General features: G+C 42.2%; 2 protein-coding genes and 1 non-coding gene across 8 annotated transcripts in view; 2 read left to right on the forward strand and 1 right to left on the reverse strand.

The window, feature by feature from the left end:
- The first annotated feature begins 1,661 nt into the window (after window positions 1–1,661).
- On the forward strand, window positions 1,662–13,367 carry nol11 (nucleolar protein 11). Its single transcript, XM_049572068.1, has 18 exons — window positions 1,662–1,815; window positions 2,813–2,926; window positions 3,410–3,466; window positions 3,883–4,031; window positions 5,343–5,400; window positions 6,265–6,406; window positions 6,599–6,805; window positions 9,025–9,101; window positions 9,550–9,673; window positions 9,896–9,987; window positions 10,539–10,604; window positions 10,723–10,907; window positions 11,095–11,220; window positions 11,432–11,671; window positions 11,892–11,970; window positions 12,093–12,185; window positions 12,526–12,633; window positions 12,782–13,367. Exons 1-18 carry the CDS (start codon window positions 1,669–1,671, stop codon window positions 12,893–12,895), a joined length of 2,178 nt encoding a protein of 725 aa, XP_049428025.1. The 5' UTR covers window positions 1,662–1,668; the 3' UTR covers window positions 12,896–13,367.
- A 607-nt stretch (window positions 13,368–13,974) lies between these two features.
- trnas-aga (transfer RNA serine (anticodon AGA)) lies at window positions 13,975–14,056 on the reverse strand. Its single transcript has one exon. It is a non-coding gene; the product is annotated as a tRNA-Ser (tRNA).
- A 914-nt stretch (window positions 14,057–14,970) lies between these two features.
- The window catches only part of LOC125884046 (nucleosome-remodeling factor subunit BPTF-like), a 55,349-nt gene continuing 43,590 nt past the window's right edge, over window positions 14,971–26,729 (forward strand). For 4 of the 6 annotated variants that reach the window (XM_049568782.1, XM_049568798.1, XM_049568791.1 and 1 more), the window contains exons 1-4: window positions 14,971–15,946; window positions 18,619–19,441; window positions 23,750–23,801; window positions 24,041–24,209. In XM_049568782.1, the coding sequence (XP_049424739.1) occupies window positions 15,370–15,946; window positions 18,619–19,441; window positions 23,750–23,801; window positions 24,041–24,209 (1,621 nt within the window). In that variant the 5' untranslated portion in view covers window positions 14,971–15,369. The remainder of the gene's footprint in view (window positions 15,947–18,618; window positions 19,442–23,749; window positions 23,802–24,040; window positions 24,210–26,729) is intronic. The other 2 variants (XM_049568806.1, XM_049568817.1) reach the window with 1 other exon arrangement.

Here is a 26,729-nt window from a genome sequence, read left to right on the forward strand (position 1 = left end):
GTACCAAATGAGATTCACATCCCCTCCTCTCTCAGACCAGGTGAGTGTTACATGTATGTAAAATGTGTGCTAGCTTTATTGTGGGCTGTTTTGGCTCAATAGTGTGAATTTCATACAACTCACATTCACATTCAGGCTTAAATAACAAGGGGAGGCAAATCTCAGCTGGTACAATATCAGTATTCTCATAATGCATTCACCTCTTAAGTTCCCATTCAGATACTTTGGCATTTAACACAGCTGATATTTTGGGCTGTTCAGACAGGATGGTCTGAACTTCATACATGTAACACTCACCTGGTCTGAGGAAGGAGGTGAGGCAATTCTTGGCATGTATTAAAATATTCATCTGTCAAGTAATGCATCCACATTGTAACGTTATTTCCAGAGATGCTACTTTCTACTGGGTGTAATATAATATTGATCAGGCCACTGTAAATGTTCATAAACTATAGACTTCAGATCATTTATCAACATTAACAAGCGCTAGAAATAAGATTTTGTCCCTTTTAAACAGTACTTTGCCATAGCAATCATTATATTTGGCAGGGTGAGGTCAGATGGTTTGGGACATCACGTAAAATGGGAAAAATAAGGTTTTACATTTTGTGCTCTTTAAAAATTAGCAACCAATCACCAACCATATTATTCGATTGTTAATGAATACAAATGTCCTGAACATGAAACAAGCATTTTATTAGTCTAAGCTAACTAGTGTGGGCACACCAAAGATTAAAAAAATCACTAATCCGAGAATGAGCCAGTAAAGCCATGTGGCATGTTAATTTCCTCATTGTGTAATAACAGTTCTGCAGCTAATACAACACTGGTATATCTACAAAAATGGTTGCAGGATGTTGCACTTTATCAACTGCCTGACCTATTATCAAAATATTTTCACAGTACACGTTACTTTTTGTGCGAAATAGTTTTGAGTGTGTACTAAATGCATTCAGGAAAATGGGACAAAAAGTTAAGCTAAAATGGGACATTTTTCTTAAGTGATATCGGCATGTTTTTAAGCTCCCAGGTGCCATACAGTCATGAATTATGCTGCTGTAAGCCATGCTGTAATATTACATATTTTTATTTTTTATTTTTGTCACTTAAAAAAAAACCTACAGACGATGTATTAAGCTCATGTTAGCCACAATAGACCAGAATTGGCCATCATTGTTACACACACCAATGTCCATTGTTGGCACTATGTCACAAAGGAAACAGGCAGCAAAAAAAACAGGCAGAAAAGTTGTACAATCTTTTTTAATGAGTAGCATCAGGTTACATAAATGATTCAATTAATTAATGACTGAACTGATAAATGTATTAAACCCTAAATAAACAAACAAACATAACTGTCCCATTTTACCTGAACATGTGAGGTAGGGGTTCTCCATGTGTTTAAAGATCCAAAATTTCTAAATTACTTTACTTCATCATCATCAACATCTTTATAGAAACATAGCAGAGAACCATAACAAGCTCTAAAAGTAACACGCAAGGTAGTTTCGCGGTTTTAGATGATTTTTGCTCATTTTGCTTTGGTAATCTACCAGAACTCGTCTGCCTGCGTTCCACTGTGCGCGCTCCCGCAAGATGCACGCAGACCCCCTGTGTTCCCGTCTGTTCTCGCGAGATCCGACGAGCTCCACTTTCTTCTCGTCCAGCATGGCCGCGCTGTATGAGGGATACACGTTGTGCGGACTTGCTCCAGCTCAAAATCTGTCGCATTCAGGCATTCAGGGGATCGAGGCGGAGAGAGACAACGACCATGTCGTCGTCACAGACTCAACCAGATCTGTCACGCTGTACAAGGTACAGTTAAATGTTTATTTTGGGGAGCCTCTGCTGAGCAGCTGATGTGTAATAACTCGTGTGGGCATCCTCGGCTCTTCTTGGCAACAGCAACTGTGGCAGAAACCACCAGAGTAGACAGGAGAAGACATACCTCTGTTACCTGTGGTGGTACCTTCACTTATTTTGCTTAAAAACCGTAAGCAAACGCCGTTAAGGTTGTAGTAAACACGATGTTATTCTACCAAAACAGGCAAATGTTAGCTAAGGGTAGCTATGCCCACCGCAAAACACACACAGCATGCTAACTACTAACGTTAATGGCTTTCAGTAGTTGGGCTCATTATCAAATGTAACGTTACAGCTCCATGTACCTCTAAATGCGTCACTGAGCAGCTTCTTTACATTACATGTCAACTCTCTGAACCGGCCTCACTTGCTTGTTTCACGAGTCTCCATAGTTAATGATGGAAGTTACACCATGACACAGTCACACAGCTTTACATTTACCAGTGTAGATGCAGGTGAAGGCATGGGCTGACTGTGAGACAGTGCCCCCCCCCCCCGGAACAGATATGCAAGGGCCCATTGTGGTTGTTTTGTGTCTTTTGGTAGTCCTTTGGGTCTCTCTGAGTTGTGTGTCTGTGAGGAAAATTTGTGTGTTTCTTGTTGTTTAGTAATCATTGTGTGTCTCCATGTGGTTGTTCCCATTTTTGTGGTTCTTTTGTGTCTTTTTGAAGTTCCTTTGCATCTATTTGTGGTCTTTTTTGTCTCTTTGTGCTCATTTTGAGTCTCTTCCTGGTCAGTACACGTTTATTTAAGTGACATTCTGCAGGTGAAGGCCCGGGGGGCCCCAGACACTTTGGGCCTCTGGGCCAGTGCCTGGTAGGCTTGTTCAGTAATCCATCCACGGGTGAAGGAGAACTGTTTGTGTTGTGACTCGTAGAACCATCTTGGGTAGAGTCATTGATGTTATAAACTGTTCCACTAACTATTTGTGTTTTTATGGTTCTGTCAGGTTTCAGACCAGAAGCCGCTGAGCAGCTGGACGGTGAAACAAGGACAGACTCTGACCTGTTCAGCAGTCTACAACTCACAGAGCAAGGAATATGTGGCAGTCTCAGACAGCAAGGTAGACTTTCAGTCATTCCTGTTGTGGCAAGGATTCTCATTTATGCTTTGACTGCTGCACCATCTGTACAAAGCCCGACTGACTCACTGTTGGATTGATATTAGGCAAAAAGAACCAGTCAGTTTTTATCTTAAATATACAAACCATACTGAGATACTTATTGTCAGACAATAAAAGAAGGTAGGGAACTCCAACACACTATTAGCACCAAGTTCATTTGGAAAACAATGACTGAATTATTACTTTTTCAGTAAACGTACTAACTGTGTTTCTGAATTGTTTCTACATGACTTCATTCCCCCACCCACCTGTCAGTTGCTTACCCACTGTGACATGTTCTGTTATTTACAGGTTGGACCTCACTAATTTATGTGGCTCTTTGAGAATAAACCCATCTGTCATTCTTTTAGTGTAGATGTCTCTGTAGATCTGACCCTCCACAAATATCTGTAAAATAATGTCTGTTTTTGTTTTGTTTTTAAGGTGATCAGAATTTGGAAAGAAGAAGACATACTTTTAGATAAGGCCTTCAAAGCAACTGTAAGTGCGAATATGGCTATTTATCTCTTCTCTCTAGTGGCATTTAAAGCCACAGAATGCTTGTGCGATGTTTTGTCTGATGACGTCTGAAGGCTTAATTGTTTATACCAGATTCAAGGTGAAAAGCCTCTTGTCATACAGAGGGATAAGATGTGATGAATCATAATCGTTGAGGATAATGGCTTGGTGATGGAAGTGGTTTAGTCATATTGTGAAGCACTCTGCATCAGCTCCATTTGAACATGTCTGCATTTATTTTCTTTCCACTGCAGAAATCTTTAACACAGTATGTTATCGTATGTGATTACCTAACATGCTATAGGAGTTGGAGAATTTTGCTTTCAATCCTCAAAATATATTTGACAGGGTGATGTGTCGTCATTTGGAAGTTGGTGTAATCCTTTATTTCCCTTCAGGTGTCATCAGATGTCTGGAGGGTCCACTGCGTAGCTGGAGGGGAGCCTGTGGTCTTGTTCCAGAGAGGAGCTGTGAGGCTCCTGGACTCTCTCCTCTCTGCTCCCCAGCAGCCCATAGAGGAAGTCCTGGCTCAAGAAGAGGCCATTAGGTCAGTATCGCTGTAGTTTACAGCCCCAGTAAATTCTTTGGGTTATAATCCAGACTAGGAGTGAGGTTGCCTGTAGAGATGCTTAAAGTAAAACAATTTATATAGACAATAAAATTTGAGATAACCTGCTTGGTAGTGCCGTGCTGCAGTCTCATCTGGGGTCCGTTTCACAGGTTTAGTGAAAACTCTCGAGTCTGTTAACTCAGAAATGAGGGAAACTCTGGGTTTTCCGTTTCAGAAAGGGAGGTAACTTAAACCAGAGAAAGCGGAGTAACTCCAGCCCGTTTCAGAAAGAGAGGTAACTGAAGCTCGGTGTCAGTTACTATGGCAGCTGACTCTGTGAACCTAACCTGGTCGGGAGCAGGTTTTCTTCAATGAACCTTGAGTTTCTAGCTGTCTCCTCCCTCTTACGCCACACACGCAGTGTGATTCATTCATTCATTCATTCATTCATTCATTCGTTTAGTGTCGCGCGGGTTTCAGCGAGTTTGATCATCTGTCCTCAAGGTAAAGTTGGAACCTAAAGTGTGTTCTAGTTCTAAATCTACTTTTTCGACCATGACATGTCCGTTCTCGGAGGACCCTGTGGACGAAGAGGCAGTGTTACTGAGGAGGGAGATTATTCACAGGCCCAGAATTGACGTATTATCATTTCCAGAACGTTTTCTTTTTGAACGGTACCGTTTCACATCACAGTCCATCATTTAGCCTATCCATAATAACCTCATCCCTCGTGACATAACCAACGTCACCAACCGTGGACGTGCACTTTCATCTACCCAGATTCTTTGTGTTGCTCTCTCTCTTAACACCATTCCACCTGTTTGCATCTGTAGCCTAACATTATTGTGATTGCATAAATGTATAAAATAAATTTAAACTTAGGCTACGCATTGACTCAAGCAGTAATTTTCTCCCACGCAACTCCCATTCCTTCGCTGCTGCAGCCGTGTTACTCTTCTTCCTGAAATCAGCTTCAAATTTGTTGTATGAGCGCATTAAAATATCCAACTCCAGAGGAGTAAAAAAATGCAGACCTTTTCTTGTAGCTTGTTGCCATGGTGAATCGTGGTATCGGGGTGATGACGGCTTTTTAAAGTCTTGGTGCACGCGCTTCACTCAGAGTGAACAAACTCTGTGTTGATTGAACCGATTGAAATCACCTGTTCTGAAACCCGTACCCCAGAGTTTCCCATCTCAGAGTTACTCAACTCAGTTCAGGGTTAGGCTCAGAGTTTGTTGAACCTCCTTTCTGAAACGGACCCCTGTTGTCTCTTGTAGCGTGTTGATGAATGCTCTTTTTGTCTTTAGGTGGAGCACCAACATAGTGGCAGAGTCACAGCAATTTATGATCTTCACAACTGAACAGGTAACATCATTTTAATTGTTTGGCCTTGATGAAAGAAACAAAATCTTACAAGTCAGTTCAGTGAATTCATTTTTACGATTTCATTGCACCTGTATCACAGTACAATGCTGTAAAAACAGTAGGGTTGGGTACCTTTGACATTTGAATCAATACCAGTGCCAGGACATGGGATTCGGTGCCGTTACCCAATGGTACCTTTTTTTTTCTTGGTGCTTCGTTCTTTGTAATATAAAAAATTTATTTTTTAACAAGTAAGAGTAAACAAAATGTCTTCTCCTCTGCTCTTTGCTAATCACACATAGAGCTATGTCTGTCTGCTTGTGTGTGTATGTGTGTTTGCTCATCTCTCTTGCTTTCTATTTAGACACAGCTGAAAAATATGCAAAATAAGTACATAATTGAAAAAACGCAATTGCAAACAGCAGTGATACTAGGCTGTTTCTAAAATTAAACAGAAAAGAAAATAGACAAGATGCTGAAACTACTAATGCACTGGCTTGCTGGGAAGCCAATGGAGCTCTGTTGCTGGCTGCGGGGTGCTTTGCAGTGCTTCCGCTTCCTGTATGAACCTGGTGTTCTCACAAGGATGGGTTCTTAGGTGCCGAAATTTGGCACCAACTTGAATTGGTACTTGATAGTACCAGTGTAATTCGGTTGGTACCCAAGTTCAGTACCCAGACTCTGAGAGACAAATCATTGGAAGGCATGTTATGTGCTTGCACTGAAATGCATGGGATTGACATGTATTTTATGACCCGTCTACCACTAACTAATTTTGTCTGTCGTTGTCTCTCAGTGGACATGTGCATCAACTTTTTATTCTTGGTATTTCTAAAGGCCTTGGCTGTCCTTGTCTTCCCACAGAAAGGAGATCATTTCCTTTACCTGCAGAGACTGAATCCCAATACCCTACAGAGGTATCGGCTGGAGAGAGAGGAGCCAGGTCTCTCCCCGCTCAGCTTCTCTGCATCCTACAGCGATAAACACATCCGCCTGCTTTATCTCTGTAAGACTGAATTTCCTGTGGAAATATTTTTAGTTTTCACTGTTTGACAGCACAGGCACATCCAAACCAGTGATGAGTTGTGGTTTTACTCTCAGGGTAAAACATGGGATGTCACATGCAAGATAAGTATTATTGATTTCTTCTCAGTAATCCTTTTAACCTCTTGTGCTCCATCATCTTACCTCCATCCAGACCCTAACGGTCATGTGTACCAGAGTGTCATCTCTGTGCGGGGCCTGGTGGCTGATGAGGAGGCCCAGGCTCTTCCTCTGCCCCGCAGCCTGCTGCTGAGTCTTCCTGTCGGCGAGGGCCTGCTGGAAGCTGCATCAGCTCAGGTCCTGGATGAAGCCCATGTAGCTGTGGTGGGGGTTCCACACCCCTCTGCTGGAGCTGGCAAAGGTAAATGCAGTTTATTTACACTGCCTCACACGGAGCCAAAAGTGCTCCACTCAGATGGGTTTTCAGATGGTATTCGCCAGAGCATCTTGCTGGTTTTCAGTCCAGTAAAAGTACCAATTTAAGCATGACAGATCTTGATTAGGTCAATCTTGGATGTATTGCGAGGGTCTCAGTAAACCATGCTATTGAGTCAGCAGCATGCACAACACCAGAGCTGTATCTGAAAGGTTCTAAGTATAAAAAGTTTGCACTGGAAAAGTGACAAAAGGTAGTTGCGCATTAGCTTACCTGCCTGTTTTTTCTGTCTTCATTAGCCATTAGAAAAAAACTGTTATCAGCATAAAATAAGATGAACTTTATAGGGCTTTACCTGACTCAGAATTTTGTCAGTCAAATCAGATTCCGATGTTTAATATGAATATTGGATGCTTAACTTAAAGCAATCTCAGTTGACTGAGGGGTCTCCAACTGATGATTTAAATCTCTGACTTTCAAGGGGCAGCCCTAAAACTTTACTAATCTCACACTGGAGAAATCCACTCGTGAAAGGGGTTTAAGAGACAAAAACAACTGAGTGATAGATAAAAAGGAAAACAAGATAAAAACACAACAATAAATGCAAATAAGATAAAAGTATAAAAACTATATACACTAGCACTGTGTACACATTAGATTTAACAAGTAATGCGCAAAAAACACAACTCTGCATGGTCAGTTTTACAGGTCTAGTGTGTAGGCTTTAGTGGCATCTAGTGGTTAGGTTGCAGATTGCAGCCTACAGAAACTTCTCCCCCATGCCAAGCATGTAGAAGAATTATGGTGGCTGAAACAAAAACATGAGTAGCCCTATCTAATACCAGTGTTTGGTTCATCTGTTCTGGGTTACTGTAGAAACAACGTGGTAACCCGTGCAAGAGGACCTGCTCTGTATGTAGATATTAACGGCTCGTTCTAACGTAATAAAAACACAGAAGTTCTTTTTTCCGGGGGTTGTTCACTAAAGCAGCTGGTCCAGCCACAGGGTCCAGATTTCTCCTCAGTCATACGTTCCGAGTCCACACAGTTTAATATATTCAGCGTCGTACTTGCGTTTGGCCATGTTGTCGAGATAGTTTGCTGTCTCTTTTAGGTAGCTGGCGTTATTCACTCACCCTACAGAAGGAAACAGCGCTTCAAAATAAAAGGTCTGTGACGGAAATTCACTGTACTTTAATGTAAAGTGTGTTTTTACAAACTGGACACGTTTGCGACCTGTGACCTACTTTTGGACCACAACCCACCAATTCGGAACCACTGCACTAAAGAAAACATACTTATTATATTATATATGACATTTCTGCCAATGTATCCCCATAAAACCTACACACTGGGTCTTTTAACTACAGTTATTTTGCATTGACAAAATCTACACACAATAATCAGAGTGGGAGGTGCCCTGGAAGCCGAATGGTAACAGTTTAAGCCACATAACCACAAGATCCTGGGTTCTATTGCAGCTGCGGGACCTTTGTTGCATCTCATACCCTCCTCTATCGTCCCCTGTTTTCAGGCTGCCTCTACACTGTCATCTGTACAATGAGAAGTGAAAACACTCCCCCAGGGGCGTCAGTGGCTTAGTGGATAGAGCAGGCATCCCATGTACAAAGCTGTTGCCACAGCGGCCCGGATTCAACTCCAGCCTATGTCCCTATGCTGCCTGTCATTCCCCCTCTCCTTCCCCCTTTCACACTTAACTTTCCTATCAATTAAAGGCAAAACTGCCCAAAAAGAAATATCTTAAAAAAAGAAGAAGAAAACACTCCCCCAACAAAATCTTGAAGAAAAAACAGAAAAAAAACAGAGAATGAGTCAGGCAGGCAAGACTAAATACAAGGTTAAAGCATTTTTTTTGTTTGTTTGTTTGTTAATGAGTGACCTGAATTTGTTTTCTAGCCTCCACATCTTGTGCTTGGGAGAAAGTACAAGGAATTTTGTATATTAACTAAAATCAACTCTAGGGTTCAAATTATTAGAACTTAAACAAATACAAGGCTAACTTCTGAAGTCATTGCATTGATTTTGACATGTGGGCCTTGTTTTTGGAATAAATACACTTGAAATGATGACCTGCAGTTGTATGACTCCAGCATGTGATGCAAGAGTGTGTGTGTGTGTGTGTGTGTGTGTGTGTGTGTGTGTGTGTGTGGTTCTTGAATGGCTCTCTGTCTTTGGTTTCTCAGACTTCCTCTGCATCTGGAATACCAATTTCCAGACACTTCAAGCAGGAAAAGAGATGGCGGGTAAAATCTACGGACAGGTATGAATGCTTTGGGGTATGAAATACAAATAACACGCCAAGCAAAGTGTTTTCTAATATTTGCATTATAAGATGAGTGGATGAAACGATACACTGTTAATGACTTTAAGCTCATACGGGACGATCACCAGTTGGTACATGAGCTTTTGTTGCTGAGGTTAGAAGTATGCACCTACCACCCACTCAGTCTTCCCTCAGTGTTGTTAATGCTGCAGGCCAAGGTTCCCTGTCCTTCCAGCTGCTAGGTGCTGATGGAGGACTGTATGACTTTGGTAGAGCATTGTGTCTGCTCTCCACTGTGACGGGGCTCACTGTCCCTCCTCACAACTTTATGGCAGTTTACAATGTCAATATGGACGCATTTAAAGACGAGTTCTGCGATTCCATTTCATCGCTGTCTAACTATTTTATTCATGTTTGTATTCACTTTCTTTTCTCTTTGATTTAGCTTTGGAGTTATTCAAACAAGTTGTTAATTCCACATGGGAAAACCCTCTCTGTTATTCCATATGAATGCCCCAAATCTTCCCTGGCCTCTGCTCTGGGGAAGCTCAGGCAGTCCAAGACTGAAGGTGAGCTCAAACAAACTCATAGTACTGCTGTTTTTGTAATAAAAACTTTGAGCAAATTACAAACATATACTTTTAATGCCTGTGAACACTAATTTACCCTCAATAAATAATTCCACAATAACAATCTAAATAATAAATATGTAGTCATGTAGCAGGCTGTTCTTGATAATGCTGCAACGCTGATTCGACACTCAGCACAGTGTGTTTGTCTCACTGCTGCAGAGTCCAAAGCTCCCACCTCTGTCCCATCTTGGAGTAACATTCTGCATGAAGAGAAAGCTCATCCATCGAGGACAGTGGAGACCAGGAAGACGGTATGTTGGAGAAGTTTTCAAGGCAAATTAAGGGAACTTACACGACAGAAAGAGGCTACACAGCTGCTGTCTGAGTTGCTGGTGCAACAGTCCCACACACTGTAGCCTTGAAAACTGGCTAACAGTGTTTCCCAGACTGACAGCTAATTGGCACTTGCTCCATATGAAAAAGTGATTTACAGCAGTTGCTGCCTGAAATGGCGCTACATTCACTAAACTTAGAAAATTCTATACTGTGGTAAGGGGAGAAATTCACAATACAACAGGGCTACTGTGTTGTGGCCAAAGTAACCTAAATTAATATGTAAAGAGGTCTGACTCATCTAACAATTCATCCCAACTTATGATATTACTGAGCAAACATGCACCCACGCAAAATGCTATTGGAATATGACACTTTTTTTTGTTGGTTGTGGCACATCATCAATTCACTGCCTCTGCTTTTTAAAATTCTGTGTGTTTGAATGAAGTGCCACCTGAGGAGTAATGGCCCTGTAATGCTCCTGTCAGTGGTGTCATCTGTGGTTTGATTCTTCCCTCTTTTCATGCAGAGAACAACCCGGAAGAACCAATCAGCACCCAGTTTAACAAATGAGCAAGTTCTGGAGCTCATCAAGGTAAAAATGTGATTTTTCATGGCTCTCTCACAAAATACTGGAACAGTGTTGACAAAAAAGTAATTTCATGACAAAAACATAAAAAATGTACAGAAATTATTTGTATTTGCTCGTGCAGACATTAACAGTGGAAGAGGTCCAGAGAGAGGTGGAGGGGCTCCTCTCAAGGACAGACATCCAGGACCTGCAGCCCTCGGTGGGACAGCTAGCATCGACCCTTGTGTCCCGGAGCCTGGATGATCCAGCCTTCTACACCCCCAGCAGCCTGGCACAGCTAGTGCACACGCGGTGCCTCTGCTACAGGTCAGTAGAATGGCATTCTGACCGCTTCTGACCGTGCATTTTAACGCTAATAATAGAGTTAGTTTACATGATGAAGCAGAAAACTGGAATTGAATGATGTAAATTGCATCTCTAAGTGCTAGTAGAGTAGTTCAAACAGTGTTGTTTCTGCTGAATGTGACCATTTGCAATCATGACTTTCAAATAGTGTGTGTCCTGACCTTGTGCTCCTGGCCCTGGAGAGGAAGGACTACTTCCTGTGTCAGCTCTGCTTGCAGTTCTTCCCAGACATCCCAGAAGCTGTCACCTGTGCCTGCCTCAAGGCCTTTATCAGGTAAATCTGATGGTTTCCAAGTGCCGAGCACTGTCAATGAACACTGTCATACAGATGTAAATCAGTGTCATGTGGATATTACCACTAGGGGGCACTAAAGTAACATAATTTTATGATCTAGGAGTTTAATAATCTAAATTATTACCCTGACTCTGTCATGTAAGATGGAAAAAAAAATTAAACAGTGTGTTGTTCTGGCTTCATCTTGCAGTATGCCAGACGTCGACGCAGAGAAATTGAGCCTGGAGCCTGACAGTGTCTCCGTCATGGAAACCCTAGTGGCCAGAGAGCGTGGCCCGCTCGGCTTGCAGAATGGTTTCAGCCCCACATCCGTTGACGAGGACCGTTCAGACGGCCTCGGTGGAGGTGGCACCAGAGTAGAAGACAAAGAGAAGACCTCAGCTCCACCAGAACAGAGCTGTCCAGTGGGATTACACAAGGCTGTTTTACTGTATCCTGCCAGTGCACCATCACTCAGACAAAATATATTCACCATCCTGTCACATTTTGTTGTTCAATATGATGCAATCGCTTACGTTCAGTCTTCCTACATCTTGCGTATCAGTAGCAAGCTTCATGTTATGGTTTGTTAGCATAATTGCAAAATGATTGCTCTTGGTGTGTAATGATTTGAATTTGACACGTATGAGATCTTAACTGAAGCTGCATAGAAATGAGATCCTGCAGACGGCGTACAGCGACTCTTTCCTCCTCCCACACCTAAAAGATCTCTCTTCCCAGCATGTTGTTGTGAGTAACAGCTACTTAATTTTCCCACTTCTCTAATATAAAACAGGCTGCACATTTTTATGACTATAAATGCTTAAAAAATATCTTTTTACAATGTTCAATGTTCTTTCTCATCCAATCAGCTTTTCCTCCAGTACCTGCAGTTCCTTTACCTAAAATATTCCCAAGATGCCTTCCCACAGATGCATGGATTGAGATCACCAAGTCTGGCTCAGGTCTGTGTCAGTGTCTAACTAGATAATTAGGGTGGCCACACTTGTCACAGTATCAGCACAGCCTGTGTCTGTCTCACACATTAAGTGACAAGTCCAGAGGCAGGAGAAATTATTTCGCTGACAGATTGTCAAATACAGACATGGTGGAAGTCAGACTCCCATTTTGACCTGAACTGTGTGCGGTTACAATTATGTTCAGCCACAGTGTATACAGTCAGCGAGAAAAGATGGAGATCAAGAGTTTTTGCAACAGCTTTTATAATTTGTATCAAACATGCAGTTCATCCAGTTTAAAGATAATTTAACTACTAACTCTGTTTGCCTTTGCATTTTATTTTAGATCATGGATTGGGTGTGCTTGCTGTTGGACGCCCATTTCACACTTCTGGTGATGACTCCAGAGGCCAAAGGCTTACTGCTGAACCTCCACAGCTTTGTGAAGTCTCAGGTAACAAACAGTCTTCCCTGCTGTTTGCTTTGTAGCCGCAGGTTAAATATTCTGGAAAACAAATAGCCATTTGTTGTGACTTTATTATTATGGTTTTATTATATCCAGGGTTTATAGTAGCGACTTAGACTCCTTCTTGTGTCCTCAGGTGAGACTGGTTTCTGAGCTTGGAAAGATCGAGAGCAGCCTCCAAGAGCTCAATAAGATGAAGGTGAAGAAGGACGTCGGACAATACTCCATCGAAATCATTGAGCTGTTTTAGAGTGTGTCTACTTTTAATAAATCATTCATCACGTTGTCTCCTTCCAACTTTTCACCTGTAGTGGTTCCAACTTTGTATAAATGTCCCAAATGATGTAATATGAAGTGCTTTTGGCACAGCTGCCAGCCATCAGAACTCAAAATGCACAAGTTTCACTGTATATGAATTATTGGTGTAATTCAGGCATTGAATGAGTCGCAGGTGTCTTGAAACCATGTAAACATGTTTAAGATGATAAAACTTAGACAGTTAAGATAATATAATTTGCATGATGAATGAAATGCTCAATGCCAAATTGGTCAATAGGGGGTTTGTGACGTGTGCAAAAGCTGCCTAATATAACTGCAGTAGTGTGGGACTCTATCTTTGAACGCATAATTCTGAAAGTGAATGGCTGTACAGTATAGTACAGGGTTTTCCACAGGAAAGCCTTTTATTTTGAATACAAATATATAACTAAAACAACTGCAAATCCATGCGTGACTTTTTTATTATAAAATGGTGCCATCAAATACCTGTGCATTAATATGGCAAGTATTGGAGTAAGAGGTGTTCCTCATGATTTCTGCACATTTTTTTAAATTTGCATTAATTGGATACATATTTGCGCCGCTGTGGTTAACAGAGGTTTGACTCCTCACCTGCTGTATAGAGACACCCGGGGCCTGGCGGTACGAATTTACGTTTTCGTGGAGGCATGACCCGCCCCACTCTCCCTCTGATTGGCTAGTACTCTTTGCCTTCATAAATTGGATTGGTTAGGTTTAGGCAAGAGGTGTGAGATTGGTTAGGTGTCGGCCTGTCAGAGTAGACCAATCAGAGGCAGGATGGCAAATTCGCAAAACATTTAGACTGTCGCGAGGGTTATGAGGAGAAATACCTACAAGCGACGAACATTTAGCAAGTTAAAAAAAAGGTAACATGTTTGTTTAGGTTGTAAATAGCTACGGTGGCGTGCTCGGTGAAGTATGTTGGTCGCAAAAATCTTCGCTCGAGTTACCTATCGCTTTAACAAAACAACGGTGGGCGTAATCATGACTATCTATGTGTAAAGCCAAAAAAAAAAAAAACAAAACTGACGTTGTCGGCAGGATTCGAACCTGCGCGGGGAGACCCCAATGGATTTCTAGTCCATCGCCTTAACCACTCGGCCACGACAACGGTACTTTCTATAAGTAGCAGATGACCTTATGAATCAAATCATATTGTCGTAATTTTGACACAAATCATCGTGACTTTATCTCCTGATTAAGTTTGTAAGACGTGTGAGAGTTTGGGCAGCTGTGCCGGCTAAACAGTAGCCCTGGTTGTGTGCTGTGTATTGGTGAAGTAGCTGGCCGATTAAGAAACGCAAACACATGCAAAGATGACTGTCACATATTAATAGTTCATCAGTTCAAACCAGAGAGTGATATAAAGACAGGAGCAGAGAGTTAGTGCAGCCTACACTGTCACACTGGGTGATAGTAAAGGTTTGATGAGCAGGAGCTCAGCATCACTCCTCAGTTCCATTAACTACACTGACTGAAAATGGAGCCAGATCCCTGGTGATGAATAAAAACTCATTTTAAAGTCATACAAAATGAATTTGTTAGTCAAAGTCTATTTCAGATTTTTAGGCATTTAAAGAATAAAAGAAATGTGCGCTCCTAACTTTTTACGACTGCTTATTTATGTTCGTGTAACAGAGCTCATGTCGGACGTATGCTTATCTTCTCGCCTGGCTTTGCTGTGACGACGATGGCGACATGGCCGAAAATTAACGATGGTGTTTCAGTGAATACACTCGACCCACCTGTGATTAAAGCCACCCACCGGGACCAGACAGCACTAATAAAGTACTATTGGCAGAAAGCGTTTGCATGGATAACTAATTTTATGAACTAGCACGGCAATTGCGTCTATTGTAGAATAGTGGGTCACGTGACCTCGCATCCATTTAGGCCTCCTAGTGTCAAGTTAGGGGATAATAACCTCAACTTCCGGTGTGTTACAGTAAACTCATTTAAGCGAAATAACATTTAAAGTTGATATTTTTGATTTCTAGACGGCCACCTTGAAAATAAATAATAAAAATTACGATTTTAACGTTTATATTGCGCCCTGTACACCACAGTATTTGATAACTGTTTGTATTTTTTAAGTTTTCGCTTTGATTTTACTTTGAATGTGTGGACGCCTTACTTCCGGTACAACTACTGGTATCCGTGGTTAGCTTGACGCAGGTTTGGGGCCTGCTGTGTTTTCAACGGAGGGAGAGCTGTGAAGAAAAATGGCGTCTGCAGGCGACCCAGAGCGGGACACCGGCCATTCAGTTTGAGCTTTCCGCCCTGAAATTGAGACCGGGGCTTGGTGGAGACTTATCGGGAAGCGTCACTGGACCTGTTAGTTTCCTTCTTCCCCGCTTTTCTCCGGTGTGTGTGGCTTTTTCAGGCACCGAGATTGAAGCGGAACAGAAGAGACTCTCTCCCACAATGAGGGGGAGAAGAGGAAGGCCGCCCAAACAAGCAGCTGTGATGCGGGAAGGTTCACCCGGGCCAGTCCGCGGCTCTCGGGGCAGCAGGAGTAGAGGGATGCGTGGACGGGGAAGGGGCAGAGGACGCGGCCGGGGACGGGGAGGAAGTGGCGGTGTTTGCGGCACTGGTTCTGCGGAGGTGGATACAGAAATCTCCGGCCGAGAGAACTTTCATTCGTCCCGGGGCCGCAGGAAAGTTGGAGCCTCCACCACGGCGGCGGCCGCGGCATCGCGGGGCAGAGGAGGGAGAGGGAGAGGCAGGGGGTCGAGAGGCAGCCGCGGCGGTAGAGGCGGAGTGAGGCGGCGGCCTCAAACCAAGGTGGTCTACGACGACAACAGCGACGAGGAGGATGATAATTTAAGCTACAGGTCAGACGAAGATGAACTCCTGAACGACAACCCTTCGTCGGATCTTGAAGAAGAGGAGGCCTTGGGAAACGACTCTGACTATCTGGAGGAACTACCAGATGATGATGATGCCAGCTACTGTACCGAGAGTAGTTTTAGGAGCCACAGCACGCTCGGTAGCACCCCAGGTACGTTGGTTTGCAAGTGCACGCACTTTTGCACCGCAGGTTTGCATAACTTAAAGTCTGTGTTTTATTTTTTAGCTCAGTACAGAAACCAAGCCGCATTGTTCAAAATGGAGCTTGCACTCAGAAACAGGCCTTTGTTTACCGTGTGCTCTGCTTGCCACTGGTTTGCAGGTCTGCCCCACGCTTCACCCGGCTCCCGTGTTTCGGACTTTTTGTCTCATCAGCACATTTTTGTTGTCATTTTTAATGAATAATTTATTCGTGCTTTTTCCTCCCGTGCGCGCCGTATTTAACGTGTCTACATACACACGTAGAAACAGGATATATGAACTGTATTTGTCACTTTCCATTCATTCCATTCATTCAACATCTCTACTTGTGAAAGTACAGTATAGTACGTGCAGTTTGTACTATGTAGACTACGCGCCATCAAAACACGCAGTTTGTAAACACAGTTTCACACTGCCATCGGATTAATAGTGCATAGGTCTACTTTTTGTAAGGCTGTAGTACTGTCAGATATATAATCTTATTTTGTCACGCAGTCATTTAGATCATTTAGACCTTTGCACCTTGTTCATCTCTGTTTCTGAAGACACATTTTTGTTGCATACTGTCACTACATGAGTTTGACAGGCCTTTGTTTTGAGGAGAGGCGCTCTTTTTTTGCACTTGTTGCAAACATCAACTCGTTACAATATTGCGTGGTGCACCGTTACCATAGTAACCACCGTGTTTACCAGGTGAGCAAATTAGAGCCATCACGGCCCCACTCATGGACAGTCATGTTTATAAAGTGGTGTCTGCAAAAATCTGTTGACATCACACCTGCTATGTAAAACAATGCACTGGAAGCAGTGTGCCAGCTACTGGAGGTAATTCTACATAGGATTAGAAAAATTGTGAAAGGGTGATCCAGCATTTCAGTATCTGTTCAGCAGAAAAGGTCAACCCTTTCTGATATCTCTGTTGTATCAGACTTGCCCTTTCTTGTTGGGATGCAATTTCCTTTGAAACAAAAATGTTCTTTGGAAAGAAACATTAAAGTGTGGGTTGTATTTCCTGATTTATTCACTCTATAACACCTCGCTACATTCTGATCAGGCTTAGATGCCATTTAAGTGGTCCAGGGATTACTCACATACCTCTCAACTTCCAATGGCCACTCTGGCTGCTTTTTATAAAGACATGTGAACATGGCAGCATTGTGCAGCCAAGTGTGAGGGGTCTTTCGTAAGACCAGTGGGCTAGACATTGCTGTGCTTTCACTGCCATTGACATGCATACACACATATACATGCTGTTTTCAAACACATTGCACACCCACACACATGCCACCTTTACACATTTTCCCTGTGTTTGATGCAGAATAATGCACCAGCGATGGTCAGCCCCTGTTTGACCCATTCACACAAGATTGCTGTCACAGATTAATCCCTGGATGTCACCATTTGTAAGGCAGCCAGTTCTGCCACTTCAGTCCCATCACTGTCTCAGTTTACACATCAATGCTAAACCACAGAATCATACTAGAGCTAATACAAATATATTTGCAAAGCAGTTATCGACATCCAGTTCATCAGCGGTTGCTGCAGTGTTTGCATGGAACATACAGCATGGCAGACAGTGTGGATAAGATGGTGTAAATTTATAGGATTTGTTGATTTGGTCTCCTTGTGAAAAGTTTGTGCAGCACTGTATAATAATGCCACAGTATCTTTGAGATTGAGAGGAGCACATGAGGAGGCTAGAGGAACACACCAATCTACTATAAGTGGGTATGATTAGTGAATAGTATTAGTATACTAATCCTACAGTGATTAAAGAAATGCTTCTTCACCCTGTTATAACAACACCGAGCAGTGTCAGGAGAGCATTCAGCCCTGGTAAGGAGCAGGGTCACGGGGCCAGGTTGAGTGACCTGCACTGACCCATTCACATAAAATACAAATGCAGGCTTATTTCAGGTAACTGTGTTCAGAAATGGTTAATATACACAGACATCAAAGGTAATATGCAGGTACAGTGCATAAGCTGCACCATCTGCATTAATTACACAGTTGACAAAAGGCAGGCTTACAAATCCAGTGGGAGCATTTAGCTTATTGTCTTGGGACAAGTATGTGCATGTCTACCTTTTATACTGTGACTTCTCCTGTGTCACGCTGTAATAGAAATAACGTCATTCACATTAAGACAAGTTTGTGATTCCCGTCAGTATTGGGCAATTTATGTGTCACATATATTTGAAATCGATTGGGTGTTGGCATCCAAATTCTATTGGTACACTGTTATTGTGTACATTTTATTAGAACCAAATTTGGATTATTGGTGGCACTTTGAGATTCCTCTTGGGGATCCCCATGTGACACCAAGCAAAGTGAAGCAAGGAATCTAGTCGTATTGCCTATCTGCCCAGGTGTATCCTCCTTTACAAGTGCAAAATCAGAGAGTGCGAGTCAAGGGGGTATCAAGGATGCTAAAAAGTCTAGACTTTAGGTTGCATTGAATAATGGAAAAGGTTTATACAGTAGCTCAGTCCTTTGTGGTACACAATGCACCTGATGAAAATGCCCACAGCTGCCATGTTTAAACATGTTGTGTTCAATGGTCCTTTTATTAATATGCCACCCTTTTCTCACTCCTGGCTCTTTTCCTCTCACTTCTTGCAGGCCGGAGAAAGAATCGGGCATTGCGACCGCAGTCTCCCATTCTTGAGGCAAAGGACATTCCTCCCCTGGAGCTTCCCAAGTCCTCTGAGGACCTCCAGATTCCTACCTCACAGCTCCTCAATGTATCTGCCATCTACGAAGTCCTCCGTAACTTTGGCTCAGTGCTGCGGCTCTCCCCGTTTCGCTTTGAGGATTTCTGTGCCGCGGTGGCCAGCCAGGAGCAGTGCACACTGCTGGCAGAGACCCACATCTCCCTGCTCAAAGCTATTCTCAGAGAGGAGGACACTTCCAACACCACATTTGGTCCCACTGACGTGAAGGATTCTGTCAACTCAACTCTGTATTTTGTGGATGGTATGACCTGGCCGGAGGTGGTGCGGGCGTACTGTGAGAGCGACCCGGAGTACAGGCACATTCTGCCTTTCCAGGAGAACGAGGATTATCCGTATGAACCGTTGGAGAGCAAAATCAAAGTTCTCCAGTTTTTGGTGGACCAGTTCCTGGCGACCAACATTGCCCGGGAGGAGCTAATGTCGGAAGGTGTGGTTGCCTACGACGACCACTGCAGAGTGTGCCATCGCCTTGGTGACCTGCTGTGTTGCGAGACATGTTCAGCCGTTTACCATCTGGAGTGTGTGAAGCCGCCTTTGCAGGAAGTGCCGGAAGACGAGTGGCAGTGTGAGGTGTGTGTGGCACACAAGGTACCTGGCGTGGCGGACTGCATCCCAGAAGTGCAGAAGAGCAAACCATTTATTCGACAACTGCCTGTCGGTTATGACCGACATCACCGAAAATACTGGTTCCTTAACCGCCGCGTTGTTGTGTAAGTTCATCACACTTACACCACTTGTACCAAAGTTATTGCAAACGATTCGACCTTAGAGGAGTCAGTGTGAGTGACTTATTGTTGATCCAGTTTTGAACACTGATAACATGCCATTTTGTATTTAAAACAATTATTAGTCTAAGTTCCTGAAATATTCAAAAAATCCTGAAACAATTGGTGAGGACTGAGTGTGTACAACATGTTTAATTGATATTTATTCAATCATCTTGGTCTCTCAGATTGTTTTTCCCTCAAGAGTCCTTGCTCAAGTAGCTGCGTATTACAGTACACAACCAATTCACACCGTTGCCCAAATTGCCATGATTTCATATTGTCAGAGAGTATTTGGCTGCAGGAGTAATTAATAGAAAAGTGTCCTTTAAAGCAGTTTAATTAGCTCTAAGGCAGTGAGTGTCCACAGTTGTCACATAATTCTGCATCATAGAAAGTGTTTGTGAATGTCACAATCCATCTGCATGTTCAGTTAAAAACAACACCATGAAGAACAGAGTTATGGCCAGTAATTCTGTAATAACGTTTCTGCACACTCATGTACTGTAATTTATGATACAGTATATACTGAAGCTGCTGTCTATGCAGCTGATGTACCACAGTATTTGTGGGTCAGTTTACTTTGTCCCAGCCACTAATGAGCACGTGTTCAACCTGCATCCGAACCCCGCGCCATTCCTGAGAGAATTAGAGCCAAGATGAAATGAAAATGCCCTTTAACCCTTGGAGATCACATTCCCCGATCATATTAACAGTATATCCTTAAATCATGTCTCCTCAACTGTTAGAGGAACAGAGCCATTCATTAGTTAGCTTGCTAGCAACAGCGTGGCATGTCACTGTGTCTTCATGGTTATGGGCCTGCTGGCTGGAATTTATCCACTTTAAGGAAAGTGGCATCAGTTGCAGCTCCAGATTATTATACGCCAGTGTACTGCATCAGCAACTAGTGTTACATGGAGCTCACAATGGACTGCATCTTTCTCTCTCCCTGACTGATACTACTATCCTGTCCCTTAACACCACTGGGGCCTCTCTATTAGGACAAGACCACTTTTCAACAATCAGATCATATCCTCCTCACGTTATACCCCGCCTGCCTATCCCGTGTCACTTGGATACAAGTCACGATACTGAAGCTAGATACTCTTGAACTGCCATTTCATCCGGACTTTACATTAAATTTCTAATCCCAAATAGTTGTCCGGTGTTCAAAGCCAGGCACGTTCAACCTGAGTTAAACCCAGGTCAGCAGAAGGGTCATGAGTGACCTGCATTGACACATTAGAATTGACTGTTTGCATTTGAAAAGCCAGTAGTTAGAAAAGCAAACGTGCATACCTAAGATTTGTTTAATGAGAATATTGTTGCAGAACACTACAGGTCTAAAGCCTGGGAAATCTCCCAGTGAACAACCTCCATATGCCATGTGTTAAACCACGATGTAGCTGCAGAAATGTGCAAAGAACACCACATTGTAGCACTGCTGTACTTTTATTCCCAGAGTAAAAAAACATTGAGTGCTGCTTAGGTGCAAAGTAAAACAGGCCACAAACTTAGGGCCTCACATATGAGTACAGATCTGCATGGCTGTTAGACACACTGTTTAATAAAGCAAAATAATTGCACCCATCCATAGGATTTAACATAACTTGACCATCAGCAGTATTGGGCCCATACATTAGCAAATTATCTTGGTATTGAGCAGTCACAGATGGTGTGTGTGTGCTGGGTCAGCAGCAGCAGAAGGACTGCTACATAAACCATAAAAGAGCATGGATCACCTAAACAGTAAGATTTAAAAGGGTAGGTGGCCCGAGGTTTGTCGCTGCTGCATTTCAGCCCCTATCTTTTTTTTTCTGCTTCGTCCTGCTCTCCAAATTGGTCTCCAGCAGGTGCTGCGTTACCGATCTTCACAGAGGCTGTATGTGTTTGTATACAAGTAGTGTGCACAGAGGAAAGTTTGTGTGACTGGATGTACGTGCAATGAATGATGTGCCCAGAAGTAAAGTGTATGTGTGTGCACGTGCCTCCAGTGAGGTCCTGGAAGGATGCTGAATAGACACTGCTGTTACACAGCCTCAGTGTGCAGTGCCTCGGCATGGACCATGCTGAGCAAAAAGCTGTCAGATATTCCTCTCTGTTGCTGCTGATACACAAACTCTAAGTCTAAAATGCGAAAAATGTCCTTTTCAATATTTCTTGTTGTGGTGGGCTTTGCAGAAGATTAGGCTTCCTGCTAATCAGTACAGTTCACCCTCAGTATCCCACAGGTACGCACATTTTCATTGGAAGCTCAGAGAGAGCAGATTATTTCACAGACTATTGGAAATTCTCAGTTTTTTAATAATTTAGATTAATATTAAATTCATTTACATAGATGAGTAGGGCCAGGCAACCATTTAGTAGAAAGCAGACCACACTGTACTCTAGTATTTAGTTTTAGAAAGCTCAGTCTAAATGTGGGTTGTCAAACGATTCATTTTTTTAAATCACTGAATTTCAACAGATAATCATAATTACCACATGTTTAAAATTGCATTATTTTGTATTTCAAAACAGTTTTGAAGTTCATATCAACAAGGTAAATCGATTCCTACCAGAGTGTCTTGATTTGGAATTAACTGAATGCAAAAAAAATTACTTTCGGTTTCAGTTTAGTCGCATGCTGTGATTCATATAAGTCCTGTATACATGAAACTATTGTTCTCCCCAACTGTGAGGCATATGACTGCTCACAGTATGCCAACCTGAGGATGTCCCTGAATCTTCCATGATGTTGGCTGGTCTCCAGTCAGTTGCCACCCATTTAGCAAGCTCTGTAGTTATGTTCTTTAATGTAGTTTCATCCACAGGTCTGTGGCAATTTGCACACTCCAAAATAGTGCTTTGCCAGCTTTGGCGATACGGTTGCCTGCTGATGTCAGTCTGATTAGCTGCACCTCGAAAGCATTTCGGTGATGTTTTAATTTTGTTTTACATAAGATGCATATTACCTTTTGACTTGTCAACAGAACCTACTAGGAGTTTTTTAAAGTATAGTGAGCCATTCAAAAGTGCAAAGGTGTCGATATTTTCCATCACTGTGGCAGCTTGACTACAAGTAAGAGTGTGTTGAAGGGACAAAATAGCAGCACATGTTTAACATGATTTAAAAATTAAAATTATGCAGTATGTTTAGTATGTTAATTGCAACATGATTAAAGTGTTAACACTCCCCCATTCCATTACATAAAATACGCCTCTCTGTCATTTTTCATACTGACGAGTGAGTTTGGCGAAGTGAGATGAGGAACACATTGAAATCACAGTGTAGTAGACCGTTTTGATGCGTGCAAGTTCTTTATTGGACTTATTGTTCTGCATTTTCCAACGACACCTTGCATGTTTTGCTCAGCTGTTCACACCTGCTCATATTATTTTGGTTGTGTAATGGATGTGTTGTTCCTCGTCTATGACATGAATATGACAGCATTGTATCACCAAAAAAAAGATGGGAATAGGTATCAACATTTTTTGTGAGGTCCGCTGTTTTGATTTGCGACAGGGTGGTGCAGTGGTTAGCATTGTCGCCTTAAGGCAAGAGGGTTCTGGATTTTGTTCTGTGTTGGGTTTTATTGTTCTCCCTGTGTCAGGGTTTTCTCCCAGTTCTCTGGCTTCCTCTCATGATCCAGTGATAAGAATTATGGGTTGTTTGGTGACTTTAAATTGCCTATAGGTATGAATGTGAGTGTGAAGGGTTGTTTGTCTGTATGCCTCAGACCTGTGATAGTCTGGCGACCTGTTCAGGGTGTTCCCGCCCCTCGTCCAGTGTCAGCTGGGATAGGCTCCAGCCCCGCTGCGATCCTGAATAGGATAAGCGGTTATGGATAATGAATGACTATGTTGATGATAATCAATCAAGCAGGCTACCCATAAAAATTAACGTTTACAGGGGATGGATCTGCCAGACTAAATGACAGCCTAGTACCTGGTACACTTCAAAAAGTAATTGCCACCATGACAAATGTCCCGTTGCCTCTAATTAACGTATAGCTCATTTATATTCACAAGTTTATGTGTCAAAGACAATACGCTTGAATTGAAATCAATGTGATGTAAACATTTAGATTTAGACAACTGGATATTCTGCAGTTCAGTTGGAAAAGTCAAACAAATGTATGACATGATAAAAGACAAACAAATGGCATTAAACACATGAAGCCACATAACAGCATATGTTTTACAGTTTTGTCACTGTTGAGTCTCCTAATTTTTTCCCCTCCCGTCTCCTCTCTCATGTCTCCCCTACAGTGAGGAGGATGGTGAGCAGGAGGACAAAGCCATCTGGTACTACAGCACCAAGGTAAATGCAGCTCATCATTTTCTCTTACTGGGGCTGTATCCTCCTCACACAATAAAACTGAATTATTTAGTTTCAAAGGACTCTTGTTACTCTTCTTAATTTCTTACATGCTGTGGTTACAATCCTGCTTTTTCTTTAATGAGCAAAATACATCCAAACATTCCCTGTTTTTTGGCAGTGTGGCTGTCACATCTTGTGCTGCACTTGCTGAGCTCTCCCTTAACTCTGCTCAATCCCAGGTCCAGCTAGCTGAGCTCATAGATGGTTTGGATAAGGAATACTGGGAGGCCGACCTGTATGCAGCGCTCGAGGAGATCAGGGACGAGGTGCACGCCCATATGGACATCACTGAGGACCTAACCAACAAGGCCCGTGGCAGCAACAAGTGTTTCCTCACTGCTGCAAATGGTAAAAAGTTCTTCATTCTTACTCCATTAGAATTTCCAGAGAAACTGAAATGCTTTTTGCCACTGAGTTTAATCATCAAATCAGCGGAAGGAGGATTTTTTTCCCCCCTTTCTCTGTCTTCCCACTCCTCTGCCTACTTCCCCCCCAATACTCATGAATGCCACCCAGTCATAGATGGCTGGGCCATAGGAATCAACCCAGCTATTATGTAACCTTACTCTGATCCCAATTTGGCCAGAATCCAGCACTTGAGCTTCCTTTCAGTCCCTCGTCCATTCCTCCGTGTCTGTGGGGTGTCCACATGATCCATGTGTGTGTTTTTTGCTACTGTCTCGGTGCAAATGATGCACTTGTAAGCAAATCATGCGTGGGTGGAAACTAGTGCTTCTATCAAGCGTCTGCTATGCACAGATAAGTTAAAGGTTCTCACTCACAGCTGAGTTTAAGCCTTTTACCTTCAGGAAGTAGATAATCCAGGAAAATAAAAATTGTATGCTACTTGAAGGAATGAATACAGCTTTTGTCAAACTTTTCCAAACTGGCAGCAGCTTCATCATCCCTCATTTTTTTATTTTGCTCATGCACAGTACCAGCTAGCTCAGCAACATCTCAAAAATGTAACTGTGAACTTAACACACTAAATACTTAAGATACACAAGTTAATAATTGGTCAGGAGTCAGCCCCTCATTAATTTGGGTCTGCTCTTGTTACCTCCACCAAGGAGGTTATGTTTTTGCCGGCGTTGGTCTGTTTGTTTGTCTGCAAAATATCTCAAAAAGTTATGAACGGATTTTGATGAAAGGTGGATAATGGGACAAGGAACAGATGATAAAAATTTTGGTGGTGATCGGTTGAAGCAAAGTGGATGAAATAATAAATTACAGCCTCAGCAGCAATTCCAATTTCTAAAGACGGTGAACATAGCACATCTTGTTATACTTGCTAAATATTGTAATTCTAAAGTTGAAATTAATATTCTGTGTTGGAAAAAAGAAAGTGAAAAATACAAAAAAACATTATATTCTGTGTTGGTACAAAATAAAAACGAAATAAATACACCACAGTGTCTCCATGGTGAAGGCATATATAACCTAATAATGATAGTGATGTAAATAACCTAATTGTGATGTAGGCTACAAAATCTGATGCAGAGGGGGAGGGAATATCACCTACTTGGCCGGGGTCTGCGCTCTCTGAGTGCTTTTCTAGTTAGAATATTTGGCAGCTGTTTCCCCAATTAAACCATAAGATTGCTTTAAAAATGATAATATGTTAAATAATAAGTTCTATAATGTGGAAAGCAGATATAGACTTCTAAATTCTATTTCTACTGTTTATAAGCTCAGTTTTTATATAGAGTTTCCGTATGAGTGTCACATATAAATGTGAGATATTTCGTCCAGCTTGGTGACAAGTGTGACGCTGAAGATATACTCTGCCATCCAGTGTTATTATATTTCTGTATAAGCGGTTAGGGGAACTGTAGGTTTCAGTCCTGCCCCTGCATTTGTAAGCCAGCAGTGATGAAGCAAAAGGAAACGGTAAACATACAAGCTGGTGTTTCCTGTTTTGTGTATCACTAAAAGACAACCCTCAACATTTGCATACAGTAATATTTGATCTGATTGATGCCTGATTTCCTTTTTGAACGAGGCAGACTGAATACTGGCAGATAATCATGTCCAGCATATTAAACATACACAAATCAACCACAGAATGTCTCGTCAATGCTGTTGTGCCACACAGACACACACAGTGTTGTCTGCGTAAGTTATAAAGTACAGATCAGAGTCAACTGGGATTTTTTTTGGTGTTTCCTTGTTTCCTGAGAATTTCAATTTCAGGATTGGAAGTTTTTCTGTTTCCTTTGTGCTGTCCTGCTCACATTGTTCTTGATGATTTAATGTAGGCTATAATAGGATAATGAACTTAATGTCTGTAACTTTAACATGCTTCCCTCCATCCCTGCTATGTTCATTTTTTTTTTTTACAAGTTTCCCATGAGTGCAGATGGCGGTTGTGGTGTAGTGGTGCTACCAATGAGTCATACTCGACTGTATCAATGACCTAACGTGCTGCTTATCTCTCAGTATGTGCCTATCATGCTGCTACACATATTAATGCTGTAATGATCAGTCTAAAACAAAGCAGGATGCCATTGTGATTAAGCCCTTATTAGAATCCTGTAAACAGTTTGCTGCTTCTGCCATTTGTGAAGTCTAACCAAGGAAGTCTGTGGGAAAGTAATTCCGTATCTTGTCCTAGTTTTGGGGTTGAAGTATAAAGTTCAAGCACATCATAATGTGGCTTCCAAAACACTTACTCTTTGTCTGTTAGATTTCATGTTGGTTAAGTTCCAATTGCTGATATCCTGCACTGAATTTTAGTCTGAGGTTGTTGTTCTACTTTCCCTCCACAACTTGAATCTGCTTAATTCACACCTTTCTGGCTTCTTATGTGTACTTTGTGATTTATTCATCATTATACCTGTTTCTTTGAGTGTGTTATTATGGGCATTT

The sequence above is a fragment of the Epinephelus fuscoguttatus genome, linkage group LG3 (genome assembly GCF_011397635.1).
Source record: "Epinephelus fuscoguttatus linkage group LG3, E.fuscoguttatus.final_Chr_v1".
Classification (NCBI taxonomy): Eukaryota; Metazoa; Chordata; class Actinopteri; order Perciformes; family Serranidae; genus Epinephelus; species Epinephelus fuscoguttatus.

Excerpts from the sequence above, each read along its gene's own strand:
- nol11 (XM_049572068.1), top strand. The coding sequence starts at position 1,669 with ATGGCCGCGCTGTATGAGGGATACACGTTGTGCGGACTTGCTCCAGCT. Across the intron at positions 6,806-9,024 it reads CTCTGCTGGAGCTGGCAAAG|ACTTCCTCTGCATCTGGAAT; the intron begins GTAAATGCAGTT and ends TTGGTTTCTCAG. Across the intron at positions 11,672-11,891 it reads TTACACAAGGCTGTTTTACT|AAATGAGATCCTGCAGACGG; the intron begins GTATCCTGCCAG and ends GAAGCTGCATAG.